The sequence below is a fragment of the Pseudonaja textilis genome, chromosome 1, assembly GCF_049901715.1.
Source record: "Pseudonaja textilis isolate UNSWEBS1 chromosome 1, rPseTex1.2, whole genome shotgun sequence".
Taxonomy (NCBI): domain Eukaryota; kingdom Metazoa; phylum Chordata; class Lepidosauria; order Squamata; family Elapidae; genus Pseudonaja; species Pseudonaja textilis.
Window position 1 is genome coordinate 241,517,081 of NC_141990.1, and position 22,630 is coordinate 241,539,710.

A 22,630-nucleotide genomic window follows, 5' to 3' on the forward strand; every position below is an offset into this window, starting at 1 on the left:
ATTGAAACAATTTGTCCTGTAGTGCCTATCATTTGTGCTATAAACTAACTGAACTGTAACATAACAAAGGGAAAGAGAATCTTTTATCAATTATCTTTCTTTTAAAGTAAGTTTTATACTTCATTTCTTTGGTCTCTTTATATTTTCTCTAATAAATATCTTAGGAGAATGTTGTCAGTTCTGCTCAGGACAATAAGCAGGAGCAAAAAGGCAAGAAGAGCAGGCAGAATGTTTTGTGTGGGCAAGTGTCCACTTCAATCAACTTTTTAAAAACCACTTTGGCACATAAATCAATTGGTCAATATTCTGCTTTCTCTTTCAAGGTATCCATAGTAGTTACAAAATAAAGGCCTTTGAAATCAAATGGGACTTTCAAAATGGGAATTTCTGATCTATGAGGTTTTTATATTCTATTTACCTGAAAGGTAGCTGAGGTGATCTGCAGCCCTTCTTGCATACTTTGCTGAAGTTGATTTTGGATGGTAATTTTCTTCTCCTTTGTTACTGAAGCAATAGGGAAGCTCCGAATAACTGTTTGTTCTCCAACTAAGAATATCAGGAGAGAAACATTGCATCATAGATCAAGTAAGGCAACTGGGAAGACGTATTCATACATGAGGAAGTCAGACCACACAAAAGACCTATGCCAAGGCTAAAGGAATGAAAATCTTAACAACAGATAAATTACACCTAGAGTTCTGATCTATTTTTTATTTAAACCCCCCACTCTCCATACTTCTAATGATTGCACCATTTTCTTAATATTTATTAAAAGAGTTTCTTTAGTATTTGCAAAAAAAAATGTATTTATCAACAGACAAACCAGATATGATAGAGTCAAGAATACTGATCCTTGCTATTTCTATACCTTTAGTGAATTTTGTACCTTTACTATTTTGATATTTTCTGCTGCCCGGAAGTAGCTATTTTTAGTCAGCTAAACTAATAGTCTCATCTAGCAGACAAGACAAGAAGAGACAAGAATAGTTGCTTGTGGTATTTCCTGTCTCATGGGTCAAAATAATCTGTCTGGACGTAATCCTTCTGGCTTTGCTAGGTGAACTGTAGATGCAATTTTTAGTTCTACTTCATGAAAAAAAAGGCATTGCAGCAGCACTCCTGATAAAGATCATATATTTTAAATTATGCAGTATATTTCCTGCATCATTTTTAACAATTTTGCAAGGCCAGTGATGTCACCCTTGTTATTTGTTATATCACAGAAAGTTTTTTTCCTGCATATATTTGCTAGGAAAATAGTGAACATCAGTCCCAGCCATGCCAGTACAAATTATCCCTATTATTTTGAGTGTAGAAATATTACTACACTGTTTCTCATTCTAAGCACGGATGAAAAATATTGATGAATCATTTCTACCACTGTTTCCATGGTGTCTAGAAATAATTGGAGTTTATTTTTATAAAACCCACAGAAATTGCACAATAGAATGTTTATCCTCAGAAAGGTACAGCTACATTTAAATAACAGTAACGCTAATCAAGGAATGATGTTATTTTTCTCATACCTCAGATAAATGTTTCTGTGCTTGTTCATGACACTATTCTCATAGCGTTTTGAAATAGTATACTTTTTATTAATTCCCTAAAAATACTATTAGGGAGTACAAGGAATCCTGGTGGATAGCACTCTCCTTAAATATTTAACATCAATTTCCTTGTCTTGTAATAAAAAATAAATCCCTTATTTTTGGAGCCATAAATATTAAGCTTTCATTTTATTTTAAATAATGTAACCAGACAAGTTTAAAAAAGAACATCTGTAAATGATCCGAGCCATCATAAGGAAATTCAATATATAAGTCTGAGAATGAAGGAAATTAGCAAGCCACTTTCTATTATCTTGATGTATATTTAACTGTCTTGAGATTAGAGAAATGGTTGCTGGCTAACAACTACTAGTTCTACAATCATATATTCACTTAAATAAGCATATGCTAGGAGATGGTGCTTTGTAATTATGAAGGTGAAATATCAAAAATGATTTGTGTGTGTATGTGTGTATATGTGTGTGAGACAGACAGAACAAGAAAAGGGGAAAGATAAAATAGATAATCACAGGACAGGAAAGAAGAAAACCGTACATCCAGTACATGCAAAAGATACAAACCAGGGGTGGGATTCTACCAGTTCGCACCTATTCGCTAAAACCGATTGTTAACATTCTAAGTAGTTCGGAGAACCGATTGTTAGAAGAAATTACTGGCCTAATCCTGTAAGGAAGGCAGGAAGGAAACATTCTGGTGGTGCTTACAGAAACTGCCTCTCCATTAACCCTTATTACATTCTTGGCAGACTAGACTTCTTGTCTCAGGAACTTCTCTGGAGCTTTTTTCCCCTCCTTTGCTGGTACTTTGCTTTTGTGGAGTGACCATTCAAAGTTACAATGACACTGAAAAAAGTGACATAACCATTTTTAACACCTATGACTGTTGCAGCATCCCCACAGTCATGAGAGGCCAGGCGAGGAGATGCGCATCTCAATGTGAGTGATATTGAGTTGACCACTCCCACCAACTAAGCCACGCCCACAGAACTGGTTGTTAAAAAATTTGAATCCCACCCCTGATACAAACATACTAATTTAATATAGTCCTAATATAGATACAATCTAAAATTGCTTGGAAAAGGGTAAAATATTCCCATGGCATTGAAAATATAATGTTGTGATATTTAGATGTGGGCCTTCTTATCAGCACATACCTAGTTGATCATGAGGGGTGCCTTTAAATATAACTCTGTATGTAGTAAGGAACAAAGCTCCTTCTGCAGGAAGAATATGAGGGCCTCCAAGCAAACCTCCAGTTGCCTCTTCTCTGCCATCAGGATCCAGGAGCACACGGAGACCTTCACACACAAACTCTTCCCCTGGTAGCAAATCTGGTCGTAGAATCTTGGGCTGAACCCAAAGATATATATATATTTTTTAAAAAACTTGCAACATAACAAATACAATATAATTTCAAATAATACATTTTGGCTATGATTCTTACAAAATATAATAAAGTTTTTGAAAGAGCAGGACTGAATGTTTTCTGCAAATTCAGTGTAGCCTAGGAAGATTTCTTCTAGAGCAATTTTTTTTCTATAACCAGATTTTTGCTTATTAAATTGGAAGAGATGCTCCACCTACAGAAAATTAATAATCCTCTGGGACAGGATACTCATCTCCCTTTTTTATTTGAATCCTGTAAGAAGAACCCTGTAAGAAGGGATAACTTATATTGGTTAGGCAACCACTGCTTCCCCTCTCTTAGAACATTATAAAGATAAATTCCTTGTGTGTCCAATGACACTCGGTCAATAAAGAATTATGTTCTATTCTATTCTATATATCTTTTCTCGTTATTCATGATCAGAAGTCTGGAGTGCTACTGGGACTAAGGATAAGTAAGAAAAGGTTTGGATTAGTTAATTACTCTCCAGTCTAAAGAAAAAACCTTTATTGGTTAAACTGCTCCTTGATTTAAAGCTGGGTCACAGCATATAATGGATGATAAGCAGCTGTGTACGTACAAGAGCAGTTTGTTTTACTTCGAGCTTTGGCTGAGCTACAGTATTTTCTCTGGTGTGTGTTTCACATAATTATATAAAAGCTGCTTATCTGATGAAATTATTTTCTAGGAATATTTTGAACTTTTCAAATGTTATCAAACACATTAGAAAAAGGAAAGCTGAGGCTGTCAAATTGGTTGTATTTCTCAGAGCTATAAAGCAGTATAAACAGAAATACTTGCCTTCTGTATTGGTGGCAACCTTCTACTTTCTCGATGGACAGCCTCCAGAGTCTCAATGTGCATGGCTACAATTCCTGGGAATAAATGCCACCCCAAATGAGCATAATACAGCAAGAACAAAACAGACTAACAAAATATTTTATGCAGTCTAAAAATTGCCTCCAGAAAACCCACTACAGTTTAGACGTAACTAAAATTAGACTAACAAACTCTAATTTCCACCTGAAAAGAACACCCATGTCCAGTATAAGATTATCTTTTTTGGGACAGAACAAAATATCTCCCTATTAGAGGAGTTCAAGACAAGAACATGGCTCCTCATACCTGGTATCATGCAATGAAGACTTCGGATGTGATCCTGTGTAACTCCACTTTCAGTACAAACTTTGTCTATGAATCTGGTAATGAAGCGCACCACAGCATTGGCAACATCATTATTTTCAGAATCTTCAAAACCACTTTCAGTATCATAGCTCTCTGCAACACTGCCTGCAATGCTAAGAAAGCAATTCCAGTAAGCTAAATCCATATCAGTAAGAAAATAAACCACTCTGTATGACAACTAATTGTAATGATGGGGGAATTCTATTGACACACCTATTTGTGACAATGCTATTGCTTCCACTCTCCCAGTCTCCCGTAGCTGACATTCTTAGCAGTTTGTTTTTACTGGTGTCCAATGGCACTAAAAGATACACCATAAGGTTGGCAAAGTGAATTGCTTGGCTGAAGACCATGCTTTCTTCACTTTGTACCAGCTGTTGTTGAGTCTCTTTACTAAGTGTTGGCCACAAACGTAACTGCTCAGCTGCCAAGTCCATGGCAGTTTTTTCTTGCCCATGTTCTTCAGAAAATTTCTCCTGGAAAAGAAAAATAGCTAAATATGATTTTATTTCCAACATTTAAAATGTTTTCCTCCTCTAGAACAAGAAACAAGAATATAAATAAAATCAAAAATCAAAGTGAGAAAAAATTAGGCAGATATATTCAAATATATTCAAGCACTGTGCTGAGGAATAGAAAAATATAAACATAAGCCACAATAAAATAACACAAAGTTTCCAAGGGAACGAAAATCAGAAAGCGACCTGATACTGGGATGCAGCTTCTCTGTCACTCCAATAGTCATTGACCTTCACAGGTAGGATCTTGTGATACTCCAAGTCTCAAATCCAATCCTGCTTTCATATCTACTTTGCACTGGCTTAGGTTATACCAAATCTGGTATATCTGTGCTATTCAGATTTTCCCTCCCAAATTCCCATCTCAAGTTGTATTCCATTTTCCAATACATTCAAGATCAGACCCAGTAAAAGCATAACATCCAATAACATAAAAAAACTAAAAAATATTATTCCTATTATTTTTAACAGATTCCCAAAGAATACATGGCAATATACTGTATGATTCTGAACACTATGAAAAGAGTGGCATATTCAAGTCTAATTTCTTTATGGACTATCCTCCTTTTCTCTGTGATATAAAGTTGCTGTTTCTTTATGAATGGCTTATGCAGACAATGAACTAGTAAAAAATGGTATGATAAAATGAATGCAGAACTTTAAAGAACAGTAGAACAATAGGAAGAACTATGGAACAAGTCAACACAATTTATACCAAACTTCAATTTGAGGGAAAATTGGTACAAAATATTTTACAGATGGCATAGAACTCAATTATTGCCAAAATGGATAATTCATGACTAATACATATTGAAAATACCACAACAAAGAAGGAACATTTTACCGTATGTCATAGTTATGCAAAAAGACTCAAAAGTATTGGAAAAAATGCACCAAACATCCATAAATCTTTGAACATAAAATTTGAATTAAAACCACAAATATTTCTATTAGGTGTGATCTCAAGTAATGTAACTGAAAAGCATCATACTTTATTAAATTATATGCTGATGGCAGCAATAATCAATTTGGTACAACTTTGGAAAAGAGAAATATTGCTGCCAACAGAGGATTGGGAGATCAAAATTGAAGAATATGCAGCAATGGAAAAATTAGATTAGATTAGATTTAGATTAGACTCAACTTCATTGTCATTGCCATGAATACAGGCAATGAAATGCAGTTAGCATCCAACCAAAAGTGCAAAACAACAGTTAAAATATAAATATATGTATGCAAATATGCAAGGCATCCATGAATATGTCAATGGAAAACACAACAAAATGTATGTACATGAGCTCACAAAGATAAATGTGACTGTACATATATGAACATATACAACTGTACGAAATGTTTATGGACACATTGAATATAAATACAAATGCACAGAGAATTATACAAAATACATCATATATTATCAAGGGAAGCATCAGCATATGTGTGGGGACAAACGAACTGAGGAGTTCAGCAAGGATATATAATATATATAATATATATATATAATGCAATCCTAAATTGTATTAACAGAGGGATACAGTCAAGATCAAGGGAAGTACTAATACCACCCTATAAAGCCTTAGTAAGACCACACCTAGAGTATCGCATCCAGTTTTGGTCACCACATTATAAAAAAGATGTTGAGACTTTAGAAAAAGTACAGAGAAGAGCAACCAGGATGATTAGGAGACTGGAGGCTAAAACATACAACGAACGGTTGCAGAAACTGAGCTTGGCTAGTCTAGTAAAGAGAAGGACCAGGGGAGATATGATAGCGGTCTTCCAATATTTGAGGGGCTGCCACAGGGAGGAAGGGGTCAAGCTATTTTCTCAAGCACCTGTAGGCCAGACAAGGAATAATGGATGGAAACTGAACAAGGAGAGATTTAACCTGGAAATAAGGAGAAACTTTATGACAGTGAGAACAACCAATCAATGGAACAGCTTGCCCTTGGAAGTTGTGGGAGTGCCATCACTTGAGACTTTCAAGAAGAGACTGGACTGCCATTTGTCAGAAATGGTGTAGGGTCTCCCGCTTGGGTGGGCGGTTGGACTAGATGACCTACAAGTCCCTTCCAACTCTGATTATCTGTTATCTGTTAAGGAAACCACTGTGTGGTAAAAGCTGTTCCCTAGCCTGCTGGTCTTAGACTGCAGGCACCTGAACCTCCTCCCAGATGGAAGAAGAGTAAACAGTTTGTGGGCTGGATGGAAGGGGTCCTTAACGATGCTGCGGGCTTTACGCAGACATTGTTTCCTCTGAATGTCCACAATGGCAGGAAGTGGAATCCCTATAATGCATTGGGTGGTTTTCATCACCCTCTGTAATGCCTTTTTTTCTTTTATAGTGCAATTTCCATACCAAACTGAGATACCGTTAGTTAGGATGCTCTCGACTGCAGTGGTAGAAATTAGTCAGAATAGCTGAGGAGAGGTGATTCTTCCTCAGTAATCTCAGGAAGAAGAGGCACTGGTGAGCTTTCTTAATCAGACTAGTGGTGTTAATCTGCCAGGACAAGTCCTCAGAGAGTTGGATCCCCAGGAACTTGAAGCTGGTGACACATTCTACCATTCTCCTGTTGATGTGTATAGGAGAGTGTGTGTTATCATTCTTTTTCCTGAAGTCCACAATGAGCTCTTTGGTCTTGTTAGTATTAAGTAATAAGTTATTGCCAGCGTACCACGTAGCTAGGCACTGTACCTCCTTCCTGTACTCTGAATCGTTGTTGTCATTCATAGCAGAAGTCTAACCAAATTCAAGTAATGAATGCTTTTCATCACAACAAAAAATAAAATCAAAGTGGGGATTTATCTTCTCCAAGTTCATTCTGAATTTATTCAAAGTCACGAATATCCTTGAAAAATCAATTTTAATAAATCAATGAATAATAGTTGCAGTTTAATCTTTTAAAATATAGTTTTGAACACCATCACCTAATATTTCAAACTGCATAAAATTTAACAAATCTGTAAAGATGTATGAAGTAATCCACTGGTTTAGCCCATTATATAACTGAGGTGTTCGAAGAAACAATGTACTTGCATATAGATTAATTAATAGATTGACTTGTTCCTTGATTTTTTAAGCAATGGTTTTGTGTATGAGCACACCCAAAAAAATTTATTCAAACATCCCTGGAACAGAACCTACAACCCAGGAACGGCTGATATGATGACAAAACAGAAGTTGCTGAGTTATCATTCATACTCATATTGTTTCTTCATATAACTGATTTTTATATTCCACTGGGTTTTGGTTTTTAAAGATTGGAAAAATAACTGCATACCAGACAAATTAATGGAAGAAAAATTGATGATGTTTTCAAAGAGAAAGAAATTTGAAATAGATCACTAAAATGTGAATAATAGCAATCTTTGGTGAAAAAAATGTTAATTTTTTTTTTAAAATAAATAATAGATTACCTTTATTTTAATTTTCTGTACTGAAATTCTAGTGGTTAACAAGACAATGGTTCAACTTGGGCAGACTACCACAATATAGGGAAATGTATTATGTATTTCTCTGTTCCTAAGATATCTGTATTTACACTAAAATGCTAAACACACACACACACACACACACATTATATTATATTTCTGGTAGCTTTTAACAGACATTTGCTGATTAGTAGTGAATGGTGAGTTTTTATAATTTGATTATTGATAAGGAATGAAATATGGGAAGAAGAAATCTTTTTTGTAAATTAAAATATTTGAAAAGCTATTTAGTTACTGAAATGGTTTTTACTTGTCTGGAATTGGGAAGATCTTTTATATTTTTTTCTTATTTCTCATTTTCTTTATTCTATCTCTTTTCTATATTTAACTTAATGTGTATTCATCTTTTATTTTTGTACTTATAAACTTTAATAAAATTATTATAAAAAAGAATGTACCTTTTGAAGAAAAAAAATGTTTTAAAAATAATAATCAAATGGACCAAAGAGAAATGAGCTATTAGTATGAAGGTCTAAGTGATGTTAAATCTTTTGGGTTCAGCAGGTCATAAATTAGGAAAATGCCTAACTTTATTTTGTTGGCCTGTTATCCCCTTCTCCATTCAATTGAAGCAGAAATAATTCTCTAGCCCTCCCAGCAACCTAGGCTACCCTGAATAGCAGCATTTTGCACGCTGCTTATCTTCAGGCTGTGATCTCTTTCTATTGACAAGTCTTTCCAGACTGGGGCTGTTGTGGGTCACATGAGGTCTTAGTTCTCAAAACAACTATGGAGAAAGTTCTTCTGTGGCCTCTGCAACCTTGGAAAATCACAAGAAAGCATGTCCTGTTCTTGGAAGATTTTCAGAGGCTCAGATGGTCCTCTTATATGACTTTCAGAGGATCCGGAGACCTCCTCATCTTCCAAAAATCACATGAGAATGGCATATGCTTTTGACAATAGTCGTCAGGTGTCAGTGAACGCTGGCCTTTCAACTAAAATGTTATGACATGTCACTTTTGATACGTGAGTCATAGAGTCACCATTACTAGTATAGTATAAGTAGCAATTAGCAGCTGGGGAAGAAAAGAGAGGGAGGCTACCGTAATGCTATTTTTTTAAAAAAAGTTTTCTCTTCATCTTGTTTTTTGTTTGCGTGCCTTTTTTAAAAGCATTCTTTTAAAAAATTGGTAACAATATTTTCATTTCAGCCTTCACTCTAGTATAACAATTATTTATTTCTGCTGTGTTATTATATTCTATTTGTTGTTATTGTATTATATGAATAGGTGAGCTGTGTAAATAGCTTTGTAGCGCTGAAAAATGTCCATGTTTTCACCAGCTGCATGTATCATTCCCTGTAAATTGTGGTTGGCATGTGGACAAGATATTTGGTATATTTAAGAAATTAGGACAAAGGTGCTTGACAAGTCTCATTACATGACTTCATTAGTATTAATCATATATACACATAGTATTCCAGACATCTGCAGAATATTGGGAAAGGCTTCAAGAAATACCTATGTTTGGGACTTCCGGTTTGGCTCTCTTCAGCAACAGACCAAAATCCATGATCATGCGCAGTTTCGATCTGTACTCCTTTGGATTCGGGGCTGAAGCCACCCCGTAGAGGTGGTGAAGAAGGGGGAGATTGCTAGCCGAGTAGAGGGGAGCCGCATCTCTCTTCCTTGGCTGGTCTAAACTCCCTTCCCCGAAGGCGGTTGCAGCGGTGGTCAGAAACGGCCACCTCAAAGAAGAACCCGACTGGATAAGATTGTGCAGGAGGAAGACAAAGAGGAAAGCAGGACAGGCGACAGCAGAGAACATCTAAGTAAGGTACCCTGAATCTAAAAGTACCTAGACGGAGACTTCTGAAAGAAGATCTTTAAGCGGAGAAGGAGAGAGAAAAGGAGGTTAAAAACCCCTTTTTTACCTATATATTTACAATTACAAATGGTATGGAAAGAAATTTATATTAATCTATTTTGACACTAATAGGCAACCTTAAGCTGAAATCTAAGTGTTAAAAGGAGAATAAAGATTTTTTTCTTCGTCATTTTAAAGCCCTAAAAAGGAGAAGAGTGGAGGCAAAAGGGTGGGACTTGGAATAATGGAAAAATGGAGTGCCACCTGGAAAAATAAAGAGGATTAACAGTGAAACTTTGAAAAGACTCCCGAGAATAAATTGTAACTGAAATCTTATAAAAAAATACAATAACCCACGGAAGGAAAAGTAAAGGAAAGAAACAAGAAGGAACAGTCTGGGATCATTTGGTGATTTAAAAAAAAAAGTTTTTGGCATTGGTTTTTTCTTTCTTTTTCTGTTTTTACTTAAAGTCAATCGGGTGGTTGTTCAAAAGTGTTTAAAATGCCATCACTCCTGGAGGAATTGAAGATGAGTCGTAAAAAACAGAAGATGCAGAAAGGGGAGGAAGATCCTTTGGCTTCGTATTTGAATTTATTTATTTTTAACAAATTTTATTCAGTTTTTTACATAAAAACAAAAATCTCTTTTTAGTGGACAACATATTTCCAGGTCATCACCTTTACATACAAATATGACAGCAATTATACATTCACATATGCATACTTAATTCTATTATTACCTTTTCCATTCCAAATTTTCAGTAAGGAGAGAAACAAACACATTAATTCTAGCCTCTTTCATTAATCTCAATCGAAACATCTTTTTGTTTCATTTCAATTATTTCAAATATAATCCTTTAATATTTATTTTGAAAATAAAGATAAACAATATGTGTTTGCCTAATAATAATAATAATAATAATAGGTTGCCAATGTCTCTCCTTGCTTTTAATAGACTATATTGATTTATTAATTTAGTTGGTTCTTTAGTTTGTCATATTCCCTTTCCATTACACATTCTTTTTATAAATTCTAAATTAATACAAGTTTTAACATTAAAGAAAAAAACAAATATAGGTGTCCCCCCTTTTACTGCTTTGAGTGTGACACCTCGGTGGTTAAAATATACCTTTATTCCCTCATCTTGGTTCCCAATAAACCATTATTTTTAAGAAGTTACAATAATAATCATTACATCTTTTCATTTGGATTCTGCAGCATATTTCCCCCCCTTAATTTTTAATAAGAGTTATCAATATCTATATTACCCTATTTTCTAAATATTTTTAATTGTAGAAATATTCTTATTACCCCTTGTCACCCTGCAGAATCCCCTTTTTAATTCATCAACCATTATCTCTGAAAAAACAATTTCTTTTCAACGTTTTACTATTTCTGTATTTATTTCAAGCGCCTGTTTCTTACTGCTTCTCCTCCCCCTCTTTTCCCCATATCTTTTCTCATTCTAGTTTATATCCCTCTCTTTCTTAATATCTTCTTTTCCCCTTTTCTGCTGGGTCTTTCTGTCTTTCCCAACTTCATAGGTATTCCCCCTTTTGATTGCTTTCTTAAGTCTCAACTTTTTAACCTTCCTTCTTTCCCCACTACTTTGTAGCATTCTTTGTGTTAATTGTCTATTTAAGATGTCTTCTCCTTGAGTCCTGTTCCTCTGAAGCTCTTTCTTCTTGTTCTTCAATCGCCATTTCCATTTTTTCTAACAGAGAACAGTGATTCGCCTCTTTCCTGTAGTAATTCTCTCATATTTTTAAGTTCCATTTTTAATTCCTGAAGAGATATCATCATTACACACTCTTGTATTTTATGATCATTAAAGTCCACACAAAAAAACCACTTTTACTTTCCTTTTTTCTTCTTTCAATTTTCTAAAGTTCTCAATTGTTCCAGCCCAGGATCTATTCCAAAAACATCAATCAATCCCAGTCAGTCTTTCCTTGCTTTTTTTCTTTATTCTAGTTCTGCTTTCATTTTCTAAGATTCTTACTTTGTTTCAATATTTCTTTAATACTATATCCACACAAGCTCATTCAGAAACAGGATGCTTTCCCTTGTTTGAGCTCAAGTTTTTGTCAAAAGGTGGCACTCTCCATTATAGGTCTTTACCTTTTTCCCCTATTTTTTTATTTAGGGTTTTTCGAACCTCAATATTCCAACACAGTCCAGTCTCCAATTTGTAAACTTTATTATTATTATTATTTGACAATCTTAAGTCCAGCTTTATTTTATTCCTGTTTATTGCCAAAATATTTTAGTCCAATAAATAAAGAAAAAGGGGACACGTACTAGGATTAAAGGTATTTGCTCAGCTAGAAAACACAGAGACAATGGTTAAATTAAGTTAAAAGTGAGGATTCTGCAAAGGTACAAAAGATAGTGTTGTGACAGTAGAATACTGTAATGAGTTAGAAATGAAATAAGTAAATAATCTATGAGATAAAACTATATTGTTATATAATGGTATGTTTATTATAATTAATGCAATAATAAAGAAGAGAGGGAAACATTGCAATTGTTTCTAAAGATTGATAAAATATTGAAAAGAAATGTGAAAGATTTATAAGGAAATTTATACCAGTTATTAGAATGAATTTGAATAATTATTTTGCTTATTAATAGTAAATCATTTATAAGATAAAACTGTATGACTATCCAATGGTATGCTTATTAACAGTTAAGTAATAATGAAGAAGGGAGGGAAAGATTTCAATTGTTCTTAAAGATTGATAGATATTGAAAAGAAACGTGAAAGATTTACAAGGTTCATACCAGAATGAATTTGAATAACTATTTTGTTCCCACGTCATTGTAGTTTTGCTTTTAAAGTTGTAGCCGAAACGTTGCTACAACTTTAAAAGCAAAACTACAATGACGTGGGAAAATACCCGAATAAAGCTGAATGCCATACATGTAAGTACCCGCAAAAACTTAAGAAAACACATATATATATAAGAAAACATATATATATAAGAAAACATATATATATAGCAGAACACAGCGAACTCCAAGACCAATAAACACAGATCAAGACTCCCAACCAATCAGGGTGAAGGAAAAACCATTCTGGCACAGCAATAGGCTGCCCCAAATTTAAATCTGAAACCACTATAAAAGCCTGACTCATGGATGAACACTATACAGAAGCCTGATGATGGCAGATGAGATTCTGCTGAAACGTCGCTACAACTTTAAAAGCACAACTACAATGACATGGGAAGATACCCGAACAAAGCTGAATGCCACATACACACACACACACGCACACACACATATATATTGCTATATATATAGTTTTTGCTATGTTTTTGGAATTTTTCTTTTTACATTTTCAAGGGGAAGTACCAGCAGAGTCTGAATGATGAGATCTACATGGTATAAAATAAATATTAGAAATTTGAATGTTATAATTTTAGAATGCACAAATTCAACTTTTAGTGAGAATTCATATGATAATAACAATAAAATTTAAAGGTGTTGCACTTCAATTGGTAATCATAGGGGGAAATTTGCTTCTTAAGAATGTGATGCTGTACTCAAATTAGATATTTTATTTGTTTTGTTAAAACTCAATAAAACTTTATTAAAAAAAAAAGAAATACCTACATTTGCTAAAACTCTCTCTTCAGCAATTCAGCTGTTCATCCCAATGCACGTGTTTGCAATAACTTTCTCCTTCCCTTTTTGCCTGTCCTTCTCTATCTTTCTCTGACTGTATACATTTCTTTAGCCCTTGTCAGATGTTCTTAAAATCATGTCCTTTGCCAACATTGCTCAGATATTTCTCTTGCAGACATCTGTACATGAGTTGGGCTTGTGTGGAAGCCAACATATGTACAAATGGTCCCCCCTGCAGATATTTGCACATTCAGCTGCACATTCAAGATCTTTGAATGACATCAATGGGAAATAAAGGATAACTAAAATGCTCGTTTTCAAAACAAATGAAAATGTGCTTGCGTCATATCTGATATTTCAAAAATTCAAGAAGCATGTAATTAATAGTATGAGGCAATTTGATAGAAGGAGCCATGTTCTGTTACTCTCTATTGAGATACCAAATCTTCCATTTTACATGTTTTACTATAATGGAGAAGTTTTGACTTATCACCAGGGTACAGAACGTAAGTAAATCACGTATCCCTGGATAATTAAGACATGTCTCATTCCATCCCACATTTCATTCTAAGGGCTGTAACATCTACAGTACAGCATTCTTATAATGTCTACAATACATGTACAGGCATATTGTTGGCATCCACCAAGTTTGCCCAAGGTATATTTCTTTAGTCATACAACATATACTCACAGAAGCATTAAGTATCATTTCAGAATAATACAACTGATAACTTGTGACTTGTGCAATTTCTCATACCAGAATACTGTTTTCCCAACATAACTTTAAAATTAAAAACAAAAAACAAAAACAGAAGTGTCCAAAAGGACAGAGAAACACAAAATACTAGAAAGTAAACATCATAAAACCAAATGCAAGTGATACAACATGGCACAGTGAGAAACCACAACAAATAGAAGCCAACTTAGGTTATGACACTGACATGCCTTATCAGTTCAGTGTTAGAAATAAGACGTCAAAGCAAGTTCATGAAAGGAAAAGTAAATCTGTTTTAATCTGATAAGGAATCAGAAAAATGCAGCCAATGAAATGATTTTCATATCAAGTTTTCTATTCATGTATTTTCAAGAAGCATATAGCCAATTCTCTAGGACTGATATTTTTTCTTGGAATTTGAGACCAGGTACAAAACTTGAATGCAAGTTCTTAAAAAATTCTTGGTAATTCTAACAAACAAACAAAACAGGTTCATGCAAGCCTTCCACTTACTTCCATTAACATTCTTTTCTTATAGCCATCACCTACTACTGACGTACTTCTATTCATTCTGTTAGCTATGGCAAGCAATCTTCAGGGAGTTCTTCTCTCTTCCTTCCTCCTTTACATGTATGTATGTAATGTACGTACAGACATACTGTATGTATGTTGAGGAACCCTAGACATTTTCATCCCAGTTTTACTGATTACTCATGCAGTTGCTTCTTAATTTCAGTTTTGCACAAAGAGGACAAATTTCTGGCTGAACAGTCAAGTTATTCCTTATGACTCCAAATAACCTTGGGAACTTCTGGAAGAAATCTACATTATTTACAACTCTGAAATGTGTGTGAATGAATATGTGTATGAAGAAATTAGCAGAAGAAATTCAGAAATATTGTCGAGAAAAGCTATTGAAAAAATAGTTATAAGATATGGATTAGAATGTATAAGATGAATATGTATTGAGTTTATGTCTGTATGGAGAAGTGATAACCTGGGGTCATGCTGCTCTCAAAAAAAGACATTTTATTTGTATTTGTATGTTTTGTGAAAACCTAAATAAAACTTTATTAAAAAAAGAAATGTTGTTTGGGAATGAATAAATATTTGACAGTAGCATGACAGTTACCAGCTTTTCCATTATTATTAAAAGGAGGAAAATATTACTATGGAAGTTGCTGATTCACAAGGATAGAAAATCTAATTTGGCTTGAACATTCACAAAAAAATCTCCATTTATGTACTTATAAAATTGAATATTTTTCATTAAATATCAACATTTTATCTGAAAGAACTGACCTGAAGAGAAAGAATATATTTCTTCCAGAGAAAGAAATATATGAAATGGTTACTTATTGACTTCAAAAGTAATAAAATGATATTTAATCTGTAAGAATCTTGTTCATAATGTTAACAGTTTGATTCTAGGATTTTTTTAATTGACCAAACATATTTCATATTTCATATCTCATTATAATTATAATGATGCTACTCATTACAATAATAGAAGAATTACAGTGAAGCCTCGAGTAATTTATGCACACTTCTCAGGAATGTTCACTTTTAATTTAAGAAAAAGCTAGCATATGACCAAAGACAAAATGATATGATTAAAATCTAGGGATCATTATTAAAATACCAGGGGACTAGAGAAAAGGTCATATAGTCCCCTCTTCACAAAATAGAAAATGGAAGCTCCAGGGACTACAGAGTAGTTAATCTGACACCCACATCTTGGAAGATTCTAGATAATTAACTATCAGATATTTAAGCACTTTGAAAAGACTACAGTGATTACTGAAATCAATGTGAATGTATGAACAGTGTATCCATTAGATTTGGCAGAGAAGATATCATACTGCTATCATCAGAGGTGTGCATTTGGTGGCTCCCATGCGACAGGTCTTGTCTCCTGTGGTGCACACTTTATGGAACTCATAGAAAAAAATAGATGAACCCCATTCCCTTCCATGTCTCGGAAGTCTTCCAAGACCTGGTTATGTTACCAGCCTGGCTTCAAGGAACTGGAGATATGTTTACATGGCTCCATTTGCCTAGGGTTTGTTTGTTTATCTTTTATGCCCATTCTATATTTTTATGCTGATTATTTTAGGTATTTGCTATTTCTTCGGATTATTGTACAGATTCACTTTTTTGTGAGATGGGTAGCCATAGAAATTTGATTAACAAGAACAAGTTTCATCAGATTAATTTCATAGATTGGGTAAATTTGTTAGAAGACTAACAAACTGCTATAGCTTCATTTGAACAAAATATTTGAGAGTAACCATGATATTCTGATTAGCAAGCTAGCAAAATAGGGGCTGGATGCCATGTCTACTATAATACTTGGAACTACAATGGGATCAAAATATTCCAATAGTGTTCATGAATGAGTCCTCATCACATTGAAATGAGGTGTCAAGAGGGAATCACAAGATTTTGTTCCTGGCTCATTTCTTTCCCACATTTTTAATACTGAATTGGAGAAAGTGGTGGTGAAGATAGCTAATACTATACTATAGAACAGAATTTTAAAATTTTCATGTTATAGAGCCTGTTGGTTAAACAAAACCCCAGAAACTCTGTGCAATTTAGCTTTTTTAAATTAGTATTTCATTTTATTGTTTTACTTACCTTTTGCTTTAAGTGTTGTGGATGATTGTCTTCTTTAGTTGAAAGATACAGAGAGCGAATCTGATTTTCCACATCACTATAAAAGGTTGTTTCCCAGAACTGCTGGTTAGCCCATATTGGGTGGTCCTGGACACAGGTATACGCAAATTGATTGACTCCGGGAGCTAATTTCTGAAAGTCAAATAAATAATTCTACCCATCAAATAATATAGCAAATTCAGTTTCCAAGAAGCAAACTTTGTTAGGACAGATGGTTTCAGCAATAATTGTAGCAATGCTTGTGCTTTGATAAAATCTTTGTGCATCTATCTTGTCTAATTATTTTAAAATCTAAAAGGGAGGGCAAAACACTCATAAATCGATATGTTTCCAAATCTCTTACAAAATCCGTATTTTTCAACTTGAATTTCCAGTGCTATGATAGGCAACACAGACATGGCCTAAACTGAACTCCCATCCAATTTCCTATTTATACTGGCTCCAGAAAAAGCCATATCTGAAAGTTGTCTGAATTTAAGCAAACAGTGCATGCTTTATTAAATAAGATATCTGAAACTTTATATCATTGATACAGAGACCTTGGAGACTTCCCTTATGCTACCCCTAAATATTTTAATAATATTTTTGTTTCTCAGAGTAAGTACTCTACTTGCGAAAGTCATGGAAGGGAAATTCAACGACAACTTTATCAAAAATAATTATGTGTAGGATCAGAAATAGAGATTGTCACAAGTTTAATTGGTGCAATCTCCATATTGCCCAAAGTACAAAAAGTAGTTTTTATTAAAGTTTACTATATTATAAAATGCAAACAGAAACAAAGATTAAAAGATTAAAGAGGGAAGAGAACTGCGGAAACAAGTGAAAAAAATAAGAAAAAAGTAGAGATTTCAGTGCAACAGAACAGAAAAAAACTACAATCTCAGCTTTTTGGTTTATATTTCTAAATGTTTCAAGCCATTTGTATAACAATAAAATCATTCTAATAATAAAAATCTAAAATTAGACTTCCTTTTTTCAGTTTCAAGTACAAAATCCAGAGGTGTTTTCCAAATGGAAGCAAAACTAAATAAATTATTCTCTTTAATTAGAAGAATCAATTTTGCCATCTCCGCTAACTCTATCCATTCTTTCATTGCAATAATGAGTATGTGTCTTTCCATGGGAAAAGCATTGTTTGTCTATTTATCAAAATTCCATGCAATATGGAACAAAAATGAGTGCATTGAGACTTCCATGCTTTCCCTAGAGTTTCAATAATTCATATTTCTGAAATTATAATTCCTTAATGTACTATTAAATAATAGTATTGGCATTGCAAAAGGCAGTTTTACTTAGAAAAACTTAACATCCTGTGACTTGAAAATCATTGAACAATAATCTGACTATCCCAGGTCCTGAATAAAAATGCAAAATTTAGTCTAAATGTCTAACTGTGCAGCCAACCACAATAACAATTTCTACTCTAGAACTAGCTAATACTAATTCAGTGTTCAGGAATACTTACTAACAGAACTTTTGAAAATAATGTGCATATTTTTGCCACTCAGATTACAATAGTTCCATAAAAACTTAACAACGAAGAAAGAATGGAAATGCATTCTATGGAATACAGCTTACCATCAGTTCCATTTTCAAATGCTTTCATGAGAAATAATACTAGGTGGATCCAGCCCATAATTTTCTTGTGGAATATATTCAATAGAAAATGAGCGATATTAGCTAATTCAAATTATGCAGAACTTAACACTAAATTAAAATAAGAGTTTGTATTTGCATTAAATATTTTTTTCTAATATTTCTCTGTTTGCAGAAACCACTTTAAGGGGGGTTACAGCAGTATATGAGAAACAGACACACGCAAACCATTATTTCATTCACAAATTGCTATTATCATAGGCACATACACACCTACACATACATACATCATGTCACAGTGTGACAGTCTGTGGAAATCTGTGCTTGGAAAGCAAGTATTTATCTATGTTTATTCTAAACCCAACAGAATTCAGTAGCCCTTATGCGCAGATTAGAATGCACTGGCTTCTGCAGTGCTAATAGATTTGTAGCTACTATTTATTCGACACAAACTGGGATGGACACTAGGAAATCCCCCTTTATATTTGCAAAAAATCAATGTAATTTCCCAGAAATCAGAATCAATTGCATACAAAGCCTCCATCTACAAAGAAGACTTTCCCCTGCAAATACACACCCTTTAAAAAAAATGACAAGCAAAACAGCTTGTCTCACCTGCTGATACAATCCCCTCTCATCTCCCACTTGTTTTCATTATTTGCAATTCCCAATTAATTCATTTTCAATAGATCCTCAATTCAAAGATATTTCAGGGTGAGGGGAGAATATATTTCTTTTCAGGTAAATACATAGTGAACATCACCACACAGGGTGGGTTTGTTCTCACCAGCTCCACAATTTGGCTCCCTTCTTCAAAACCAGAGTGAACTTTAGACAACGTTTCTGGGTAATAGCCCTCAAAATAAAAATTGTCAATGAATAAAGAATCTCCATGTTATGTTGGTGTATCTCTATAAAAATATACAAGTTATTTAATATTATTTTGTGTTACAATCAAACCTAATCTTCAAACTATTCTGTTTATTTTTTCTGATTAAATAAATTTCACTAAATAAAATTGGGATGGGTGCCATTAAATGAAGTTTAGATACAACCAGCAGAGGGCAATAGCTTTCTGTTGAAAAAGTATGTTATTTCTCTGTTAGGAAAACCTAATAAAATAGTCACTTTTCCTTCATCAATTGGGAAAAAATGAGTTTGACTTCCACTCAGCAGGTTTGTAAAGAAGTCTTACATTGACCGTTCTAGATCCTATATAGGATAAATGAGACAAATTTTGTGCAAAATAATTAATGGTTATAAATTTGACATGAGGATTCAAAATGAAGACAAAATAACTTCAGCATTTCCCAGGACACTAGTGATTGTTTTGGGAACATGCTACTTTAATTCTACCACAAGATGCCAAACCCACATAACATGAAAAGATTTCAGGCAAGCTCAAAAGATCTCACCAAATGCAGTGAGTTCTTCACATGTTACAATTGTTAACTGATAAGGTGTTCATAATGTGCTGCATATGCTGGCTAGCCATTACTGTCACCTGCTCTTCAAGGAGTCCAGAAGGAACTCCAGATTGTCTGCCTTGGGCACTGAGGGTCACTCCATCCAGCACCAAAGATGGCATAATCCTAGAACCAGAAGGCCCCCAAACCCCAAAACACTCCAGTTGAGCTGGGGCCTGTTATTTTCCATCTAGACTTTCCAGGCTCAGAATAAACCTCATCCCATGGTGATGGATGAGCTCACCTAGGAAGCTCATGTAGATATTAAATAGGAAGGGGGAGAATACTGAACCTTGAAGCAACCCATATAGCATGGACCGAGAGCGGGATGTTTCCTGCCCAACCACCACCAACTGGAATCACCCTCAGAAGAAGGAGGTGAACAAGCAACAAACTGTGCTGTCTTCCCTCAATTCTTGAGTTGATTGTGATTGATAGTATTGAAACCCAATGAGAGGTCAAATAGGACAAGGATGCATGCACAACCACCATCTCACTCTCACCAGAGATCATCCAAAACCATGATCAATGCCATTTCTGTCCCATACCAGGGCCTGAATCCTGTCTGAAATAGATCCTAATAATCCACTTTATCCAAGGTCCTATGAAACGGCCGCAACCACTTTCTCAATCACCTTTTCCCCAAAGGGGAGTCAGATACTATACAAATGTCCAGTATAGTGGAATCAGCAATTATTTCCTCAAAAGGGGACAAACCAAAGGCTCCTTAAGAGGAAAAGGAACAAGATCCTCAAACCAATTTGAGAAAATGTTCTGAAATCCTTGTATAACTGGTTTCTGTAGAATCTTTTAAATGGAGGGTGGGTTCCAACATGAATCCAAAAGCTTGGAAGACTAAATCTCTGGTCCCAGTGACTGACTCAGATTGGATCCTAACTATCCATCATTATCCTGGGACATACATATTTTCCTTCATTTGTGAGTGTCTGTAAGACTGGTGAGAAAAATATTGGCCAGTTCATACAAGAAAAGAGTGACTGGTAGAAGAAAGCACATAGTTCTACAGCTGGCTAAGAATCTTTTAACCAGATCAACTTTCAAATTCTGTCTTCTGCAGTTTTAGCCTCAGGAAGTTGTGGCTTCCAAGTATCCTTAAGGAAATGTAACCAAAAATAAGTTATCCATCTGATGACTACAGATGATTATAGATGACTGCTCAGACATACCCCAGACATAAATAGCATATAGATTTTAAAAATATGAGCTTTATTCAAGAACAGACAGGGCTGCTTTGTCTTTGTGTGCTTTATCTCTTTTTAAAAAATTCTGTTAAATGCTCTGATAAAATACAGCCACAGATTTATTTTAGAAAACAGCAGCAAGACTGTTCTCAGGTTGATTAAATCCTTCTGAATTATGGTGCAAACTGCCATTTTTAAAGAAATGGTGCATGGTATTTAATTTACTTTTCTATGAGAATGCTGTCTGTATGAGAATATATAACCAATCAAACTGCATACTCTAGCAAAAATAATGGGACCATAAATGTGTTAAAAGTATGATTTAGAGGGCAATCTTATGTGAGTTTACATATATGTTCTATATGTTTGACGGGATTTACTCTGTAATGTATGTAAAACTGCATCCTTGGTCATGATCATTGAAATCAATGTCCAGTTATTAAACTAACCTATTAGATATACCAGCAATTACAAGAAAGGTTTTTTTTTAACATGTTAAAAATCAGAGTATATTTAATTTAATGCATTCAAAACATTAAGCAGATGAGGAACACACTAAACTACACTGCTCAAAAAAATAAAGGGAACACTTAAACAATACAATGTAACTCCAAGTCAATCACACTTCTGTGAAATCAACCTATCCACTTAGGTAGCAACACTGATTGACAATCAATTTCACATGTTGTTGTGCAAATGGAATAGACAACAGGTGGAAAGCATAGGCAGTTAGCAAGATATCCCCAATAAAGGAGTGGTTCTGCAGGTGGTGACCACAGACCACTTCTCAGTTCTTATGCTTTCTGGCTGATGGTTTGGTCACTTTTGAATGCTGGCAGTGCTTTCACTCTAGTGGTAGCATGAGACGGAGTCTACAACCCACACAAGTGGCTCAGGTAGTGTAGCTCATCCAGGATGGCACATCAATGCGAGCTGTGGCAAGAAGGTTTGCTGTGTCTGCCAGCGTAGTGTCCAGAGCATGGAGGAGCTACCAGGAGTCAGGCCAGTACATCAGGAAACATAGAGGAGGCCGTAGGAGGGCAACAACCCAACATCAGGACTGCTACCTCCCCCTTTGTACAAAGAGGGACAGGAGGAGTACTGCCAGAGCCCTGCAAAATGACCTCCAGCGGGCCACAAATGTGCATGTGGCTGCTCAAACGGTCAAAAACAGACTCCATGAGGTGTGGTATGAGGGCCCAACGTCCACAGGTGGGGGTGGGGCTTACAGCCCAACACCGTGCAGGACGTTTGGCATTTGCCAAAGAACACCAAGATTGACAAATTCACCACTGGCGCCTTGTGCTCTTCACAGATGAAAGCAGGTTCACACTGAGCACATGTGACAGACGTGACAGGGTCTGGAGACGCCGTGGAGAAC

At 34.8% G+C, this 22,630-nt stretch overlaps 1 protein-coding gene across 3 annotated transcripts in view; it reads right to left on the reverse strand.

Annotated features, from left to right (window-relative positions):
* The window catches only part of SBF2 (SET binding factor 2), a 220,791-nt gene that overhangs the window by 40,989 nt on the left and 157,172 nt on the right, over positions 1-22,630 (reverse strand). For all 3 annotated transcript variants that reach the window (XM_026706467.2, XM_026706466.2, XM_087921093.1), the window contains 6 exons: positions 16,944-17,114; positions 4,353-4,615; positions 4,080-4,252; positions 3,756-3,829; positions 2,722-2,917; positions 419-546 (listed from right to left, as the gene is read on the reverse strand). In XM_026706467.2, coding sequence (XP_026562252.1) covers positions 419-546; positions 2,722-2,917; positions 3,756-3,829; positions 4,080-4,252; positions 4,353-4,615; positions 16,944-17,114 — 1,005 coding nt within the window. The remainder of the gene's footprint in view (positions 1-418; positions 547-2,721; positions 2,918-3,755; positions 3,830-4,079; positions 4,253-4,352; positions 4,616-16,943; positions 17,115-22,630) is intronic.